This window comes from Pelodiscus sinensis, mitochondrion (genome assembly GCF_049634645.1).
Source record: "Pelodiscus sinensis mitochondrion, complete genome".
Taxonomy (NCBI): Eukaryota; Metazoa; Chordata; order Testudines; family Trionychidae; genus Pelodiscus; species Pelodiscus sinensis.
The window spans coordinates 1-17,042 of record NC_068236.1 but is presented as its reverse complement, the minus strand read 5'-3'; the positions used below and the strand labels follow the sequence as shown (position 1 = coordinate 17,042).

At 37.2% G+C, this 17,042-nt stretch overlaps 13 protein-coding genes and 24 non-coding genes across 37 annotated transcripts, besides 1 other annotated feature; 8 read left to right on the top strand and 29 right to left on the bottom strand. All coding sequences in view use genetic code 2, as the record gives it.

Moving 5' to 3' along the window:
- Nucleotides 1-1,515: a D loop.
- On the bottom strand, nucleotides 1,516-1,586 carry OQ067_mgt22. Its single transcript has one exon. It is a non-coding gene; the product is annotated as a tRNA-Pro (tRNA).
- Nucleotides 1,587-1,599: 13 nt separating this feature from the next.
- Nucleotides 1,600-1,673, bottom strand: OQ067_mgt21. Its single transcript has one exon. It is a non-coding gene; the product is annotated as a tRNA-Thr (tRNA).
- Nucleotides 1,674-1,676: 3 nt separating this feature from the next.
- CYTB (cytochrome b) lies at nucleotides 1,677-2,822 on the bottom strand. The gene has a single exon. The coding sequence runs from the start codon at nucleotides 2,820-2,822 to the stop codon at nucleotides 1,677-1,679; it is 1,146 nt and encodes a 381-aa protein (YP_010555709.1).
- On the top strand, nucleotides 2,821-2,887 carry OQ067_mgt20. Its single transcript has one exon. It is a non-coding gene; the product is annotated as a tRNA-Glu (tRNA).
- A 1-nt stretch (nucleotide 2,888) lies between these two features.
- Nucleotides 2,889-3,413, top strand: ND6 (NADH dehydrogenase subunit 6). Its single transcript has one exon. The coding sequence runs from the start codon at nucleotides 2,889-2,891 to the stop codon at nucleotides 3,411-3,413; it is 525 nt and encodes a 174-aa protein (YP_010555708.1).
- Nucleotides 3,409-5,187, bottom strand: ND5 (NADH dehydrogenase subunit 5). Its single transcript has one exon. It carries the CDS (start codon nucleotides 5,185-5,187, stop codon nucleotides 3,409-3,411), a length of 1,779 nt encoding a protein of 592 aa, YP_010555707.1.
- OQ067_mgt19 lies at nucleotides 5,188-5,261 on the bottom strand. The gene has a single exon. It is a non-coding gene; the product is annotated as a tRNA-Leu (tRNA).
- On the bottom strand, nucleotides 5,261-5,322 carry OQ067_mgt18. The gene has a single exon. It is a non-coding gene; the product is annotated as a tRNA-Ser (tRNA).
- On the bottom strand, nucleotides 5,323-5,392 carry OQ067_mgt17. Its single transcript has one exon. It is a non-coding gene; the product is annotated as a tRNA-His (tRNA).
- On the bottom strand, nucleotides 5,393-6,773 carry ND4 (NADH dehydrogenase subunit 4). Its single transcript has one exon. A coding segment is annotated over exon 1 (1,381 nt).
- ND4L (NADH dehydrogenase subunit 4L) lies at nucleotides 6,767-7,063 on the bottom strand. The gene has a single exon. The coding sequence runs from the start codon at nucleotides 7,061-7,063 to the stop codon at nucleotides 6,767-6,769; it is 297 nt and encodes a 98-aa protein (YP_010555705.1).
- OQ067_mgt16 lies at nucleotides 7,064-7,134 on the bottom strand. Its single transcript has one exon. It is a non-coding gene; the product is annotated as a tRNA-Arg (tRNA).
- Nucleotides 7,135-7,483, bottom strand: ND3 (NADH dehydrogenase subunit 3). The gene has a single exon. A coding segment is annotated over exon 1 (349 nt).
- OQ067_mgt15 lies at nucleotides 7,484-7,553 on the bottom strand. Its single transcript has one exon. It is a non-coding gene; the product is annotated as a tRNA-Gly (tRNA).
- On the bottom strand, nucleotides 7,554-8,337 carry COX3 (cytochrome c oxidase subunit III). The gene has a single exon. A coding segment is annotated over exon 1 (784 nt).
- ATP6 (ATP synthase F0 subunit 6) lies at nucleotides 8,337-9,020 on the bottom strand. Its single transcript has one exon. The coding sequence runs from the start codon at nucleotides 9,018-9,020 to the stop codon at nucleotides 8,337-8,339; it is 684 nt and encodes a 227-aa protein (YP_010555702.1).
- ATP8 (ATP synthase F0 subunit 8) lies at nucleotides 9,011-9,175 on the bottom strand. Its single transcript has one exon. It carries the CDS (start codon nucleotides 9,173-9,175, stop codon nucleotides 9,011-9,013), a length of 165 nt encoding a protein of 54 aa, YP_010555701.1.
- A 1-nt stretch (nucleotide 9,176) lies between these two features.
- OQ067_mgt14 lies at nucleotides 9,177-9,249 on the bottom strand. The gene has a single exon. It is a non-coding gene; the product is annotated as a tRNA-Lys (tRNA).
- Nucleotide 9,250: 1 nt separating this feature from the next.
- On the bottom strand, nucleotides 9,251-9,937 carry COX2 (cytochrome c oxidase subunit II). The gene has a single exon. The coding sequence runs from the start codon at nucleotides 9,935-9,937 to the stop codon at nucleotides 9,251-9,253; it is 687 nt and encodes a 228-aa protein (YP_010555700.1).
- Nucleotides 9,938-10,006, bottom strand: OQ067_mgt13. The gene has a single exon. It is a non-coding gene; the product is annotated as a tRNA-Asp (tRNA).
- Nucleotide 10,007: 1 nt separating this feature from the next.
- OQ067_mgt12 lies at nucleotides 10,008-10,078 on the top strand. Its single transcript has one exon. It is a non-coding gene; the product is annotated as a tRNA-Ser (tRNA).
- COX1 (cytochrome c oxidase subunit I) lies at nucleotides 10,074-11,618 on the bottom strand. Its single transcript has one exon. It carries the CDS (start codon nucleotides 11,616-11,618, stop codon nucleotides 10,074-10,076), a length of 1,545 nt encoding a protein of 514 aa, YP_010555699.1.
- Nucleotide 11,619: 1 nt separating this feature from the next.
- Nucleotides 11,620-11,685, top strand: OQ067_mgt11. The gene has a single exon. It is a non-coding gene; the product is annotated as a tRNA-Tyr (tRNA).
- On the top strand, nucleotides 11,686-11,750 carry OQ067_mgt10. Its single transcript has one exon. It is a non-coding gene; the product is annotated as a tRNA-Cys (tRNA).
- Nucleotides 11,751-11,781: 31 nt separating this feature from the next.
- Nucleotides 11,782-11,855, top strand: OQ067_mgt09. The gene has a single exon. It is a non-coding gene; the product is annotated as a tRNA-Asn (tRNA).
- Nucleotide 11,856: 1 nt separating this feature from the next.
- OQ067_mgt08 lies at nucleotides 11,857-11,925 on the top strand. The gene has a single exon. It is a non-coding gene; the product is annotated as a tRNA-Ala (tRNA).
- OQ067_mgt07 lies at nucleotides 11,926-12,009 on the bottom strand. Its single transcript has one exon. It is a non-coding gene; the product is annotated as a tRNA-Trp (tRNA).
- Nucleotides 12,010-13,051, bottom strand: ND2 (NADH dehydrogenase subunit 2). The gene has a single exon. A coding segment is annotated over exon 1 (1,042 nt).
- Nucleotides 13,052-13,121, bottom strand: OQ067_mgt06. Its single transcript has one exon. It is a non-coding gene; the product is annotated as a tRNA-Met (tRNA).
- A 9-nt stretch (nucleotides 13,122-13,130) lies between these two features.
- Nucleotides 13,131-13,201, top strand: OQ067_mgt05. The gene has a single exon. It is a non-coding gene; the product is annotated as a tRNA-Gln (tRNA).
- OQ067_mgt04 lies at nucleotides 13,201-13,270 on the bottom strand. Its single transcript has one exon. It is a non-coding gene; the product is annotated as a tRNA-Ile (tRNA).
- Nucleotides 13,271-14,241, bottom strand: ND1 (NADH dehydrogenase subunit 1). Its single transcript has one exon. A coding segment is annotated over exon 1 (971 nt).
- On the bottom strand, nucleotides 14,242-14,318 carry OQ067_mgt03. The gene has a single exon. It is a non-coding gene; the product is annotated as a tRNA-Leu (tRNA).
- Nucleotides 14,319-15,922, bottom strand: OQ067_mgr01. The gene has a single exon. It is a non-coding gene; the product is annotated as a 16S ribosomal RNA (ribosomal RNA).
- On the bottom strand, nucleotides 15,923-15,992 carry OQ067_mgt02. Its single transcript has one exon. It is a non-coding gene; the product is annotated as a tRNA-Val (tRNA).
- On the bottom strand, nucleotides 15,993-16,972 carry OQ067_mgr02. The gene has a single exon. It is a non-coding gene; the product is annotated as a 12S ribosomal RNA (ribosomal RNA).
- OQ067_mgt01 lies at nucleotides 16,973-17,042 on the bottom strand. The gene has a single exon. It is a non-coding gene; the product is annotated as a tRNA-Phe (tRNA).

Here is a 17,042-nt window from a genome sequence, read left to right as displayed (position 1 = left end):
GGTATAAAAGTGGGTGTATGATATATATGATATATATGATATATATGATATATATGATATATATGATACAACTTAAAATATTACAGCATGTACTGTGTCGTGGAGTAAATTTTGTCTGTTTAAGGTGCTGTACTATGAGGTAAAAATGTTTTAATAAGTTAAATATATATGATATATATATGATATATATATGATATATATATGATATATATATGATATATATATGATATATAAATAAATGTAAGTTATTACTATAATTTGAACTTACAAAAAGCTAGTGTTACATCAGTGTAGTCATCTCGGATTTTGGGGTTTGACGAGGTTATGTGGCTATGCGGATTAATGCTAGTTTAACGGGGGTAGGGGGGTTTAGCTAAAAAATATAGTATGTGYATGTGYATGTGYATGTGYATGTGCATGTGCATGTGCATGTGCATGTGCATGTGCATGTGCATGTGCATGTGCATGTGCATGTGYATGTGYATGTGYATGTGYATGTGYATGTGNATGTGTATGTGTATGTGTATGTGTATGTGTATGTGTATGTGTATGTGTATGTGTATGTGTATGTGTATGTGTATGTGTATGTGTATGTGTATGCGTGTAATTTAGTGTTGTGAGTTTCTTATAAATTTTATGTCCGTCAAGCATTAATTAATTAGCACCCTTTTAGTGTATGCGCGAAGTAAGCAATTTGAACGTAAGTCCAGTTTCATTGAGTTGGTAGACATCATCAATGGGGGCCTGAGACCACAGAGAGAAAAAAAAACCCGCAAGTATATGCCTGTAATCAAATGATGCAAGGTTATAGAACGAATGTATAGAACACATTAACCGATGGCCTCTTAAAAGGAAACGTATGAACTTTAATAGTGTTATGTGCCTGAAAAAACAACCAGATGCCAGATATAGATCAGTTATGTACGCCAACTGTTAATGGACCTGAGACTGGTGATGTAGTATCTTACTAACAAGGGTTGCTTATTTCTCGGGAGTTGGTAGAATAAGAGATAAACAAGTATTGCGGCGATATTCATGTTGGAAAACAGGTACAAATAAGTGTATCCTTAATCCATTGTCTAAATGTCGAGGGATAATAGTCATGTGTTGTATACTGTGTATGTAAAATTAATCATATAATGTAATTAGTACGATTAACGGTAATATTACTGGTGATATGCTTGGGGAAAATAGATGAATGCACAATAATACATAGGGATTGTAGAGGGGTAAAATGTCTCTTGGGTACAAGAGAGCTATATAGGTGAGGTAAAATGTCTCTTGGGTGCGGGAGAAGAAAAAAAGTGTAAAAAAGAGGGGTAAAATGTCTCTTGGGTGCGGGAGAAGAAAAAAAGTGTAAAAAAGAGGGGTAAAATGTCTCTTGGGTGCGGGAGAAGAAAAAAAGTGTAAAAAAGAGGGGTAAAATGTCTCTTGGGTGCGGGAGAAGAAAAAAGTGTAAAAAGAGGGGTAAAATGTCTCTTGGGTGCGGGAGAAGAAAAAAAGTGTAAAAGGAAACAAAGGATAGTTTAATATAAAATTCCGGTTTTGGGGACCGGGGAAGAAGGTTTGAAAGCCTTTTCTTTTGATGTGTGAATGGTGTACTCTAGGAAGGTTGGGAGGCCTTCATTCTTTGGTTTACAAGACCAATGCTTTGGTTATTAAGCTACTTGAGTATTTTAATTGATTGTTTTATTTTCGATTATGTTTGAGATTGGTATTAATACTAGTAGGATTAAAAAGTAAAGGATGGAGGATGTTTGGCCGATAGTGATGAATGGGTTTTCTACTGGTTTTCCCCCAATTCATGTTAATACTATAAGGTTAGCTACAAATAGTCAGAATAGTGTTTGGGTGATAGGGCGGAATGTTAGTGTTCGTTGTTTTGATGTGTGTAGTAGGGGTAGGATAAATAATACTAAGATGGAGAGTAGTAGGGCTAGTACGCCTCCTAATTTGTTAGGGATAGATCGTAGGATAGCGTAGGCGAATAGGAAATATCATTCTGGTTTGATGTGGGGTGGGGTGGATAGTGGGTTGGCTGGGGTGAAGTTATCTGGGTCTCCTAGTAGGTTTGGGTAAAATATGGCGATGGATAGAAGCAGGGTAAGTGTTATTATGAATCCTAGGAGATCTTTGTATGAGAAGTAAGGGTGGAATGGAATTTTGTCAATGTTTGAGTTAAGTCCTGTTGGGTTGTTTGATCCTGTTTCGTGTAATAAAAGTAAGTGAATTATGGTTAGGCCTAGGATTATGAATGGTAGTAAAAAATGTAGGGTAAAGAATCGTGTTAAAGTGGCGTTGTCTACGGAGAAACCACCTCATACTCATTGCACTATTGTAGTACCGATATATGGAATAGCTGAGAGTAGGTTTGTAATAACTGTGGCCCCTCAGAATGATATTTGTCCTCATGGTAGGACATAACCCATGAATGCAGTGGCTATGGTTAGTAGTAGGAGGATTACACCGATGTTTCAAGTTTGTTTATAAAGGTAGGATCCGTAGTATAGGCCTCGTCCAATATGTAGGTAGATACACATGAAGAATAGTGAGGCTCCGTTAGCGTGTATGTTGCGGATTAGTCAACCGTATTGTACATCTCGGGTAATGTGGGCGATTGATGAGAATGCTGTTGAGATGTTTGGTGAGTAATGTATGGCTAGGAATAGGCCTGTGATGATCTGGAGTATTAAGCAGGCTCCTAATAATGATCCAAAGTTTCATCAAATGGAAATGTTGGATGGACTTGGTAGGTCAATTAGTGAGTTGTTAATGATTTTAATTATTGGGTGGGTTTTTTCGTAGATTGGTGGCCATAAAATTTTTGTAGTTGAATACAACGGTGGTTTTTCAAATCATTAGTCTTGGTTAAAGTCCAGGCAAGAATAATGGTGTTTTTTATATTTTTATTTGAGGTTTGTTTTGTTTTTTGAATTATTAGTGTAGCTTCTGGGCCCTCTCCTTATTATGGAGTTGTTGGTTTGGTTTTTGGGGCGGTTTTTGGATGTTTAATGTTGGTTGGGGTGGGTGGGTCATTTATTTCTTTGGTTTTGTTTTTAATTTATTTGGGGGGTATGTTAGTGGTTTTTGCTTATTCTGTGGCTTTGACTGGGGATCCTTACCCTTCGGCTTGGCGTGGGTACGTGGATTTATTTTGTATAGTTAGTTATGTTTTGTTTGTTGTTGGTGCAGTTATGTATTGTTTTGATGAGTGAAGTTTAGAGGGGTATGGTGATGTGGTGATGGATGCTAGTGGTTTGTTTAGTGTTCGTATGGATTATGTTGGGGTGTCGTGGTTTTATTATTATGGGTGTGTAATATTTTTAATTGCGGGATGGGGTTTATTGTTGACGTTGTTTGTTGTATTAGATTTGGTACGTGGTTTGGCCTGGGGAACTATTCGTTCTATTAGGTAAGAAGGAGTATGGTGATTGATAGTAGGAATGAGGTAAGGTAGATTTTGATTAGTCCTTTTTGTGATGATATTGTTGTGATAGGATTTGTTTGTGATTTTGTTATTCATTTTGGGCCGATGTTTTCGTATCAAATTAGGTCGGTTAGGTGTGTTGCAGTGTTTTGGCTAAATTTTAGGTTGAGGAGGGTAAGTGAACGGTGGATTAAGGTGTTGAAGTATATCAATAAATTTGAAAAGGTGTGGGTTTTTGATGGTTTTGTGCTTTTGTTAGTTATTGTGATTAGTTCAAGGGCTAGGGTTAAGCCTATGATTGTTATGATTAATGCTGATAATTTTATGTGGTGGGGTATGGTTATTTGTGGTGTTTTCATTGGGGTTGTATTTAGCGAGATTAGTAAGCCGGCAATAATGCTTCCTGCTGCTAATCGAATGATAGGGTTAGTTGCTGTGTTATAATTTTCATTAATTGGAGGCATGGGCTGAAATCGTGGTTGTCCTATTTGAACAAGAATTGTGATTCGTAGGCTATAGGCTGCTGTGAGTGAGGTTGCAGTTAATGTTAGGAGAAGGGCTCAGGCGTTTATGTGGGATGTGTTTATGGTTTCGATGATGATGTCTTTGGAGTAAAATCCTGTTAGGAATGGAAATCCTGATAAGGCTAGGTTTCCGATAGTTAGGCATGAGGAAGTAATTGGGAGGGGTTTATGTAGTCCTCCTATTTTTCGAATGTCTTGTTCATTATTTAGGTTGTGAATGATTAAGCCGGAACATAGGAATAATATTGCTTTGAAGAAGGCATGTATAGTGATGTGGAGGAAGGCTAAGTGGGGTTGATTAAGGCCAATGGTTACTATTATTAAGCCTAGTTGGCTGGATGTGGAGAAGGCAATGATTTTTTTAATATCATTTTGGGTGGTGGCACAAATTGCTGTAAATAGGGTGGTTAAAGCACCGAGGCAAAGGCAGACTGTAAGGGCTGTGTTGTTTGTTGAAAGTATTGGGTGGGTTCGGATAAGTAGGAAAATACCTGCTACAACTATAGTGCTGGAGTGGAGTAGGGCTGAGACTGGGGTGGGGCCTTCTATTGCTGCTGGTAGTCATGGGTGAAGTCCAAATTGGGCTGATTTTCCAGTTGCTGCTAGGGTAAGGCTTAATAGTGGAAGTAATGGGATTGGGTTAGTGTGGGAGAAGATTTGTTGAAGTTCTCATGAGTTGAGGTTTGTTGCTATTCAAGCTATGGTGAGGATTAATCCGATGTCGCCTGCGCGGTTGTAGATAATGGCTTGTAAGGCTGATGAGCAGGCTTCTAGTCGGCTATGCCATCAACCGATTAATATGAAAGATATAATTCCAACGCCTTCTCATCCAATGAAGAATTGGAATATATTATTGGCGGTAACTAATGTTATTATGGCGATTAGGAAGATTAACAGATATTTAAAGAATTTTGTGATATAAGGGTCTGTTGTTATATATCAGTGGGTGAACTCTAGGATGGATCAGGTTACATAAAGGGCTACTGGGATGAATATGATGGAGTATTGGTCGAATTTTAAGCTTATTGATATTGTGAATGTTGAGGTTATTGTTCAAGATCAGTTAGTAATAACAGATTCGGTGTTAGAGGAGATAAATATAATTAGTGGAATTATGGTAATGAAGAATGCTATTTTTACAGCGGTTTTTGGTTTTATGCTTAATGGTAGATTTATAAGTGGGATGGTGAGGATTATAAGTGTTAATAATAATGTTGAGTTAAAAAGTGCTGTCATTACTTTCACTTGGAATTGCACCAAGAGGTTGTGGTTCCTAAAACCAGTGGATTAAACTGTTATCCTTTGAAAGTGAGAAAGCTGTGAATTTAATCTCAGGCAATAGGAATTAGCAGTTTCTATCATTACTTTCTCGGTTTATAAGAAGGTTTAAACTTCTATCTTTAGAGCCACAGTCTAATATTTTATTTTAAACTACATTAACAGTAGAGTGGGCCTCAGATTAGTTCTGGTTTTATTATTAGTAGTATTATGGGTAGGATGTGGAGTGTTATAATGAGATGTTCTCGTGTGTGTGATGGTGTTATAATTTTAATGTGTTGTGGTAATTCTCCCCATTGGGTTGAGGAGAACATGTGTAAGGTATAGGTGGCGGTGATTAGGGTGCCTAATCCTGTAATGATGATTGTAGTGTTAGATCAGTTGAATAGTGATGTAATAATTGTTAATTCACCCATAAGATTGATGGTGGGCGGGAGAGCTATATTGGTTAGGCTAGCTAGTAATCATCATGTACCTATTAGGGGGAGTAATAGTTGTATATTTTGGGTCAATAATAGTGTTCGGCTATGGATTCGTCGTAGTTTGGTATTAGCTAAGCAAAATAATAATGATGATGTTAGGCCGTGGGCAATTATAAGGGTGATGGCTCCGGTGTAAGCTCATTCTGTTTGTGTAAGTGTTGCAGCGGTAACAAGGCCTATATGGCTCACTGATGAGTAGGCAATTAGTGATTTTAGGTCTGTTTGGCGTAGGCAGATTAGACTTGTTATGATAATTCCTCATAATGCTAGAATTATGAATGGGTAATATGGTGTTTTTGATAAGAAGTTAGTGGTTGATATAATTCGGATAATGCCGTATCCACCTAGTTTTAATAGGATGGCAGCTAAGATTATTGACCCTGCAATTGGGGCTTCGACATGTGCTTTTGGTAATCATAAATGTAAACCATATAGTGGTATTTTAATTATGAAGGCGGTTAGTGCGGCTAGTAGTCATATTGAGTTTGTTCATGTATTTTTTAATATTGTTGGGCTTAGTTGTATGGTGAGGATGGAGAGTGAGTTTGTGTTGGAATATAGAGATAGCAAAGCAACTAGTAGAGGTAGTGATCCCATTAGTGTATAAAATAGGAAGTAGGTTCCAGCATTTAGTCGTTCTATTTGATTACCTCATCGTGTAATTATTATTAATGTTGGGATTAGTGTGGCTTCGAAAAGTACGAAAAATATTATTAGGTCTGTGGTTGAGAATGTTATGATAAGTAATATTTGGAGAATAATTGTAGTAATAATGAAGGTTCGTTTTCGTGATAAGGGTTCTGTTGATAGGTGGTTTTGACTAGCTAAGATTATTAACGGGGTGAGTCAGCATGATAAAATAATAAGAGGGGTTGATGTTTGGTTCTGTTGTAGATTATGGTTTGAGAAGTTTATAATTGGTTGTAATGAGGGATAAAATAGTTGTAGGCTTAATAATGAAATTAGTATGCTGTGAATTAATGTGGTATATCATAATTGTGTTGGTTTACATATTGTAGTAGTAGGGATTAATATGATTGTTGGGATAATAATTTTTAACATTGCAAGAGGTTTAGGTTTTGTAGGTTGTTTGGGTTGTGAGTTCGTGATGATGCTACTAGTAGGGATAACCCAAGGCTAGCCTCACATGCTGAAAATGTCAGGATTAACATAGGATTTAATATAAATGATGTGGTTTGGAGTTGAATTGGGCATACTGATGTGGCGATAAATAATGATAGTATTATGGCTTCTAAACATAGTAAGGTTGAAATTAAAGAGGTTCGGTGGAGTATGAATCCTGTTATGCTGATAATAAATGTTATAAAATAGCTGAGGTGTAAGGGTGTCATAAGGTAACCATGTTTATTAATCATGATTAGCTAAGTCGAAATTAGTTATTTTTTGTTTAAATTAGTTACCTATTCTGCTCATTCTAGTCCTCCTTGGGTCCATTCGTAAATGAAACCAAATGTAAGGAGGAGGAGGATAGTAATAGTTCATGTAAGGGTGTGTATAGGAGTTATTAATTGAATGGCTCATGGGAGGGGTAGAAGGAGTGCAATACTAAGTCAAATAGTAGAAATAGAATTGCTACTAAGGAAAAAGCGAATTGAGAATGGTAGGCGTATGGTTTTTAATGGGTCGAATCCACATTCGTATGGGGATAATTTATCATTATTTGGTTTTGTTATAGTTAATTGGTTATTAAGAATAATTAGGGTAATTGAGATAATTAATGCTAGAATAATGAGTGAGGTTGTTGTATTCATTACTTTTCTTCAGGTTTGTAACTGAAACTAAATGATTGGAAGTCATTTATACTGATTATATTAGAAAAGTATGAGCCTCATCAGTAAATTGAAATATATAGGAACAGTCAGACGACATCTACAAAGTGTCAATATCATGCGGCTGCTTCAAAACCAAAGTGGTGGGCAGTGGTGAAGTGGAATTTGATTAGTCGTAGTAGGCATACGATTAGGAATGTTGATCCAATAATTACATGTAGACCATGAAATCCTGTTGCTACGAAGAATGTGGAGCCATAGACTCCATCGGCGATTGTGAATGGTGCCTCATAATACTCTATGGCTTGTAGGGCTGTGAAGTATAACCCTAATGTAACAGTAATAGTTAGTGCTTGAATTGATTGGTTTCGGTTGGCTGCTATTAGGCTATGGTGAGCTCAGGTGATTGTTACACCTGAAGCTAATAGTACTGCTGTGTTTAATAAAGGGACTTCGAATGGGTTTAATGGGTGAATTCCTGTTGGAGGTCAGTTTCCTCCTAGTTCTGGGGTTGGGGCTAGACTTGAATGGTAGAAAGCTCAGAAGAAACCGATAAAAAAGAATACTTCTGATGTGATGAATAGAATTATTCCGTATCGTAGGCCTTTTTGTACAGGTATAGTATGGTGTCCTTGAAATGTACTTTCTCGTACAATATCTCGTCATCATTGTATCATTGTTATGAGTGTAGTTAGTAGACCTAAGGCTATTAGTGTTGTTGAGTTATAGTGAAATCATATTGCTAGGCCTGAGGTTAATAGTAATGCTGCTGTTGCTCCTGTTAGGGGTCATGGGCTTGGGTCTACTATGTGGTAGGCATGTGTTTGGTGGGCCATTAGACATTTTCTTGTAAGTATAGGCTTAATAGTAAAACGAATACGTATGCTTGGATCAATGCGACAGCTAATTCTAGTAGTGTTAGTAATAATAGGATAATTGAGGTTAGTATAGATAATATTGGTGCTGTTGGTAACAGGATGATGATGGTGGTGGAGATTAATTGAATTAATAGATGTCCAGCTGTCAGGTTGGCTGTTAGTCGCACACCTAAAGCTAAAGGTCGGATTAGTAAACTAATAGTTTCGATGATAATAAGGGTTGGGATAAGTGGAGCGGGCGTACCTTCTGGTAAAAGGTGTCCTAGAGATTTTGTTGTTTGGTTTCGTAATCCTGTGAGTACGGTGGCTAATCATAATGGAATAGCTAGTGCTATATTTATTGAGAGTTGTGTGGTTGGTGTGAATGTGTATGGTAATAATCCTAATAGGTTAATAGTTAGTAGAAGAATAATTAATGATATTAAGATTGTAGATCATTGATGTCCTGGCTTATTGATTGGTATTATTAGTTGTTTTGTAATTGTACTAATAAATCATGATTGTAAAGTTGAAAGGCGATTGTTTAATCATCGATTGTTTTGGGAGGGTCATACTATTGATGATAAAATAATGGCTAAGGTTATTAATGGTAATCCTAGGATTTGTGGGCTTAAGAATTGATCAAAAATTGTTAAGTTCATGGTCAGTTTCAGGAATTAATATTTAAGGGTTTAAGGTTGTGACTGATGCTATTTGTTTGTAGGAGTGAGATAATTTTTGGTTGATAAATTACAATATAGACTAATCATGTGGTTAATAAAATGGATAATCATGGGTTAGGATTTAATTGTGGCATATCATTAAGGGGAGGCGGGCGTCTCCCTTCTCTAGCTTAAAAGGCTAGTGCTACCTTGTTTAGCTTCTGTAATGTTTAGGAGAGTATTAGTGAGGATCAGTTTTCGAAATGTTTTAGTGGAATTGATTCTACTACGATTGGTATAAAGCTGTGGTTTGCTCCGCAGATTTCTGAGCATTGTCCGTAGAAAATACCTGGGCGTGTTATAGTGAAGGTTGTTTGATTTAATCGTCCTGGGATGGCATCGGTTTTTACCCCTAATGATGGTATTGCTCATGAATGTAAAACGTCTTCGGCTGAAATTAATATTCGAATAGGAGATTCTATTGGAACTACCATACGGTGATCAACTTCTAGTAATCGAAAATACCCTTTTGGTAGGTCTTGGGTTGGGATTATGTATGAGTCGAATTCGAGGTTTTCGTAATCGGTGTATTCGTAGGTTCAGTATCATTGATGGCCTATAGCTTTGATGGTTAAATATGGGTTGTTAATTTCGTCTATCAAATATAAGACGCGTAATGAGGGTAATGCAATAGTAATTAGGACAATAGCTGGGAGGATAGTTCAAATAATTTCTACTTCTTGGGCATTTATAGTGTTAGTATGTGTTAATTTTGTTGTTATTATTGATGTGATGATATAAAGTACTATGGTACTGATTAAGAATACAATTATTAAGGTATGGTCATGAAAGTGTAATAATTCTTCTATAATTGGTGATATTGCGTCTTGGAATCCTAATTGTAATGGGTGGGCCATTAAGTCGTAAAGGATTTAAACCTATAATTTAGCTTTGACAAAGCTATGTAATGTGTTTACTAACGTCTTTGAGAAAGAAACATGAAGGTCATGTGGTTGGCTTGAAACTAACTTAAGGAGGTTCAAATCCTTCCTTTCTTGTGTTTTGTACATGGGTGGGTTCTTCATAGGTGTGATATGGAGGGGGGCATCCGTGAAGTCATTCTACGTTGGTGGTTGTGAGTTCAATTATTGTAACTTTTCGTTTTGATGAGAATGCTTCTCAGATGATAAATATTATTATGATTACTGCAATTAGGGAAATTAATGATCCGATAGATGAGATAGTGTTTCATAGGGTGTAGGCATCTGGGTAGTCAGAATAGCGTCGTGGTATACCTGCTAACCCTAGGAAGTGTTGTGGGAAAAATGTTATATTTACACCTGCAAATATTACCCCAAAATGTACTTTGGTTCAGGTTTGGTGTAATGAATAGCCAGAGAAAAGTGGAAATCAATGGGTAAAACCTGCTATAATGGCAAATACAGCTCCTATTGATAATACATAGTGGAAGTGGGCTACGACGTAGTATGTGTCGTGTAATACAATGTCTAATGATGAGTTGGCTAAAACGATACCTGTTAAGCCTCCAATTGTAAATAGGAAGATGAAACCTAAGGCTCATAGTATAGCAGCATCTCATTTAATGAGGCCTCCGTGTAATGTGGCTAATCAACTAAATACTTTTACTCCGGTCGGGATAGCAATAATTATTGTAGCTGATGTAAAGTAGGCTCGTGTGTCTACATCTATTCCTACAGTGAATATATGATGGGCCCATACAATGAATCCTAGGAAACCAATTGATATTATTGCTCATACTATTCCCATATAGCCGAATGGTTCTTTTTTATTAGCATAGTACGTTACTACATGGGAGATTATGCCAAACCCAGGGAGGATGAGGATATAAACTTCTGGGTGACCGAAGAATCAGAATAAATGTTGATATAGGATAGGATCTCCTCCCCCAGAAGGATCAAAAAAGGTAGTATTCAGGTTTCGATCTGTGAGTAATATTGTAATGCCTGCGGCTAACACTGGTAGTGAAAGTAATAGTAGTACGGCTGTAATAACTACTGATCAAACGAATAAGGGAGTTTGGTATTGTGATATTGTTGGGGATTTTATATTAATAGCTGTAGTAATAAAATTGATAGCCCCAAGGATTGAAGATACTCCAGCTAGATGTAAGGAGAAAATAGTTAAGTCTACTGATGCGCCCACATGGGCTAGGTTGCTAGCTAATGGGGGATAAACGGTTCAGCCAGTTCCTGCTCCTGTTTCAATGCCTGATGAGGCTAGGAGAAGTAGTAATGAGGGGGGTAGTAGTCAAAAACTTATATTATTTATTCGTGGGAATGCTATGTCTGGGGCTCCAATTATTAAGGGTACAAGTCAGTTACCGAATCCCCCAATTATTACAGGTATGACTATAAAGAAGATCATAACAAAAGCATGTGCTGTAACAATTACATTATAAATCTGGTCGTCCCCTAAAAGAGTGCCAGGTTGACTTAGTTCTGCTCGGATTAATAAGCTTAAGGCTGTGCCAACTATACCTGCTCAGGCACCGAAAATTAAGTAAAGGGTGCCGATATCTTTATGATTAGTAGAAAATAATCAACGGGTTAAAGTCACTGGTAAGATGGCTGAGTAGGCGTTAGGCTGTAAACCTTTTCACAGGGGTTAATTCCCCTTCTTACCAAACCTTGTAGTGAAATTCACGCCAGATTGCAAATCTGGAAATCACTTTAGATTGTGCCTTGGTTTTCCCGCTTTTGTTTTTAAAGCGGGAAATTTTTAGGCAAAAGCCCGCTGGATAGGGTGTTTAGCTGTTAACTAAATTGTTTATGGGATCAAGGCCCATTTGTCTAGTAAGGCTTTAGCTTAATTAAAGTGTCTGGGTTGCATTCAGAAGATATAGGATAAGGTCTTATAAGTCTTAGTGGGTGGTTGCAGAAACTAAGAGTTGTTTGGCTCTTATTTGGGGGGTTGAAGGCCCCTGGTTTAAACGTTATCCTAAGTTTCTATAAAATTATTATAAATGTGGGTATGATTGGAGTGAGTATGGAGGAGGTAATAATTATTAAGGGTAAATAGGGTTTTTGTTGATTTTTATGTCGTCATTGTTGTGAATAATTAGTTATGTTTGGGGGTAATGTGATGGTTGAGTAGTATGCGATTCGGATATAGAAGAATAGGCTTAGTAATGAGAGGATGGCTGATGTTGCTGCAATGATTGTTATGTGGTTTTTGGTTAGTTCTTGGAGAATTAATCATTTTGGTATGAATCCTGTTAATGGGGGGAGGCCTGCTAGTGATATTAAGTTAAGTATTATTGTGGCGTTTAATATGGGTGATTTTGTTCATGATGTTATTGCTGTGGATATTTTGTTGGTCTCTAATAGTTTGATTGTTAATAGTATTGTTGTAGTTAAGGTAATGTATGTATAAAAGGTTAATAATGTTAGTTTAGTTGATAAGGTTAGGATTATGGTTATTCATCCTAGATGTGCAATTGAAGAAAATGCTATGATTTTTCGTAGTTGGGTTTGGTTTAATCCTCCTCATCCTCCAATTATTATAGATAGTAGGCTTAGTGTTACTAATAATGATGTGTTTAAGGATTGGTTAATTATTATTAGTAGAGTTAGTGGGGCTAGTTTTTGTCAGGTTGTTAGGATTAAGGTTATTATTGTTGTGGTGCCTTGTAGGGTTTCTGGGAGTCAATAATGGAATGGGGCTAATCCTAGCTTCATTGTTAGTGCAGCAGTCATTATTGTGCTGGATAGTGTGTTTGTTGGTTGTGTGATGTCGAATTGTCCTGTGTTTCAAACATTGTTAATAATAGAGAATAGGAGTAATGATGAAGCTGCGGCTTGGGTTAAGAAGTATTTAATGGAGGCTTCGAATTGCTCGTGGGTTGTTGTTGTTTGGCCGATTAGTGGGATGATTGCTAATATATTGATTTCTAGTCCTACTCATGCTATAATTCAGTGATTGCTTGTGATTGTGATTATTGGTCCTAAAATTAAGCTTGATATAATAATTATGTTTGCGTGTGGATTCATTAGTAGAGGAAGGATTTAAACCAACATTGTTGGGGTATGGGCCCCAAAAGCTTGATTAGCTGACTTTACTAGAATAGAGTAGAATATAATATAATGGGAGTATAAAGAGTTTTGATCTCTTAGGTGTAGGTTCAAATCCTATTTTTCTAAGGAGACGAGAGGGTTTAAACCTCTGTTATTTACCCTATCAAGGTAATCCTTTAATTCAGGCACGTGTCCTAGAGTATGGGGGGTAGTCCAGCAAATGTAATAATTATAGAGCTATGTCATAGGCATAATGCTAATGTGATGGGAAGAAAGTTTTTTCATAATAAAAATATTAGTTGATCATATCGGAATCGTGGGTAGGAGGCGCGTACTCATAGGAAGCTTGCTGATAATAGTATGGTTTTTAGGATTAGAAATGTGGTGAATAATTCTGGTTGGTTAGTAGTTATAGGTGAATTGAGGAATATAATAGTGGTAATTATGTTTATTATTAGGATGTTGGCATACTCTGCTAAAAATAATAATGCGAATGGACCTGCGGCATACTCTACATTAAAACCGGATACGAGTTCGGATTCTCCTTCTGTGAGGTCGAATGGTGATCGGTTTGTTTCTGCTAGGGTAGAAATATATCATATTATTATTAATGGTCATGAGGAGAAAACTAGTAGTATTGGTTCCTGAGTTGTTATAAAGGTTTGCATGTTGAAGTCGCCGCAGAATAAGACTATTGAGATAAGAATGATGCCTAGGGTTACTTCGTAGGAGATGGTTTGTGCGACTGCTCGTAGGGCTCCTATTAGGGCGTATTTTGAGTTTGAGGCTCAACCGGACCATATAATTGAGTATACTGTAAAGCTAGAAATGGCGATTAAGAAAAGGAAGCCTAAATTAAGGTTTGCAAGTGGGAATGGTATTGGTAGTGGTATTCAAACTGATAGGGCTAGTAATAGGGCGAGGGTTGGGGCAAGGATAAATAGTATGGGGGATGAATTTATAGGGTAGATCGGTTCTTTTGTAAATAATTTTATTCCATCTGCTACGGGTTGTAATAGGCCGTATGGACCTACGATATTAGGGCCTTTTCGTAGTTGTATATAACCTAGGATTTTTCGTTCAATTAAAGTAAAGAAGGCTACGGCAATTAAAATGGGAATTATATACATTAAGGGTGATAATAAATTAGATAGTAATGAAGACATAATTGGGGAGGGGAGTTGAACCCCTGAATAAAGGGTTTAGGTCTTTTGCATTGATTACCTGGCTCTGCCACCCCAATTAACCCTGTGTTTTGGGTTAGTGGTAGTATTCTTATTGTTAGTTTAGTTATATTCACTAATATAAGTTTAAGGCGTATTATTAATATGGGCCTTTTCTTTTCGGTCCTTTCGTACTGGAAAAGATTAAATTATAGATAGAAACCGACCTGGATTACTCCGGTCTGAACTCAGATCACGTAGGACTTTAATCGTTGAACAAACGAACCCTTAATAGCTGTTGCACCATTAGGATGTCCTGATCCAACATCGAGGTCGTAAACCCCGTCGTCGATAAGGACTCTGTGACGGGATTGCGCTGTTATCCCTGGGGTAGCTTTGTTCGTTGATCAAATAGATTGGATCATTTTGTTGTAAACACTTTGATTTGTTTGGCTAAGTAAAGGGTTGTGTTCTTTTTTCGGAGGTTTTGTTTTGCTCCGAGGTCGCCCCAACCAAAAGTATGCATCAGTTATTACTTTGTTTATAAACCATTAGGGTAAGTGTGGTGTTGGTTGATGATTTATTTGAAGTTCCACAGGGTCTTCTCGTCTTATATTTGTATTCCTGCTTTTGCACAGGGAGATCAATTTCACTGATTAGCTGTAAGAGACAGGTAGAGCCTCGTTTAGCCTTTCATACGAGTCCTTATTTAAAGGACAAGTGATTACGCTACCTTTGCACGGTTAGGATACCGCGGCCGTTGAATATTATCACTGGGCAGGCATCACCCCTAATACTTGTTGTTGCTAGGGGCTATGTTTTTGGTAAACAGTCGGGTTCTTTGTTTGCTTAGTTCCTTTTACAACTTTTAATCTTTCTTATCTTACGCTCCTGTGTTGGGTTAACAGTTTATGTTATATGTTGTGTTTAATGTTGTTGTTCTTATAAAGGTTGTTAATAATCAGTAGTTTGTCTGTTCTGATTTAAGCTGGCGTATAAAGAGAAGTTTATCTTCTTGTTACTCATTTTAGCATTAGTTCTTCTATTTTAGTAGAATGGCTCAGTGTTGTTTGAGGAGTAAATTATTGTTAATATTTGTATAGGTGGAGCTTTGACGCTTTCTTTGGTGGTGGCTGCTTTAAGGCCTACGTAGGTTAAATTGTTGGGTGTTTTATCCTTCGTTTATAGGTTGTATCCTGTTTCAATTTGGCTGTACCCTAATTGAATAGCTCCTAAAATTTTCTTTGAACTTTTGGTTGTTTTTAGATTGTTTAGGGTTGAGCTTATACTCTTTTATTGAGCAACCAGCTATCACTAGGTTCGTTAGGCTTTTCACCTCTACTTAAAGGTCTTATCACTCTTTTGCCACAGAGATGATTGTAGCTTTGGATTAATTAGCTGCCTTTGAGTAGCTCACTTAGTTTCGGGGTTTTAAACTTCAGTTCTCTTTGCTTAGTTTTTGCTGGCTAAATCATAATGCAAAAGGTACAAGGTTTAACCTTTGCTTTTTTTTGCTTAGGTTTAAATTCATTTTTTTCAATTTTCCCTTGCGGTACTATTTATATTGCTTCGTGTAATCTTTTCTGTCGCCCGTACTAGGATTAATGAGAATGTTTTAGTTTGGTTTTAATAAATATTATGGTTTAGTTAGGTTATGATAGTTAATCGAGCTAAGGATTTTTGCTCAAAATAACCCTGGTTTGGTGGGTATGTTTCAGGTGTAAACTGAATGCTTTAGGTTAAGCTATATTTTGTAGTCCAAGTACACCTTCCGGTACACTTACCTTGTTACGACTTGCCCCATCTGTTTGTGTTGGATAAGGTGTTATTTACGGTTGAGAATTTGTTGGTTGATGGGGGTGACGGGCGGTGTGTGCGCACCTCAGGTCCGCTTTAAATTGGGCTCTCTGCTCGCAATTTACTGCTAAATCCTTCTTAATCTAGACTGTGTTTCACAGTTCTGTTCCGTGGTTTTGATTTCTATTATAGAAAATGTAGCCCATTTCTTCCATCTTAATTGGCTACACCTTGACCTGACTTTTTAGCTGTAACAGCTATTGAGCTTACTTTTTGACTTTCATAAGGTAGGCTGTGACGGTGGTATATAGGCTGAGTTGGCAAAGGATGGTGAGGTTTATCGTGGATTATCGATTATAGAACAGGCTCCTCTAGGTGGATTTGAGGTACCGCCAAGTCCTTGGAGTTTTAAGCGTTTTGCTCGTAGTTTTCTGGCGGATAATTTTGTATTTAAAGTATCTAAGTTTAGGGTTAAGCATAGTGGGGTATCTAATCCCAGTTTGTGTCTTAACGATCGTGGATTCAAGTTTTCTAATATATTAAGGTTACTTTCGTATTGGGTTGATTTGTACTTTACGTATGACAGTTTGGTGGAAGGGGCAACCTTAGGTTTTTATGAATTTGGTTTAACCACATTTTACGCCGTTGTTGTTGTTGCTTTGGGTTTCTTGTATAACCGCGGTGGCTGGCACGAGATTTACCAACCCTAAATGTAATTTACTATAACTAAGTCAAGCTTATGCTTATTGCTTAAAGTTAATCACTGTTGTAGTACCCTTGGGGGTGTGGCGAAGCAAGGTGTTTTGGGCTGTCGTGGCGTGCCTGATACCAGCTCCTTTTGTCTGGTGTGGACTTTTAGGGCATTTTCACTGGTTTGCTGATACTTACATGTGTAGGTTTAGTAAAAAGTAACATTAAGATTAGGACCAAATCTTTGTGTTATTTGGGTTTTATTAATATCCATCTTGGCGTCTTCAGTGCCATGCTTTATGTTAAGCTACAATAAC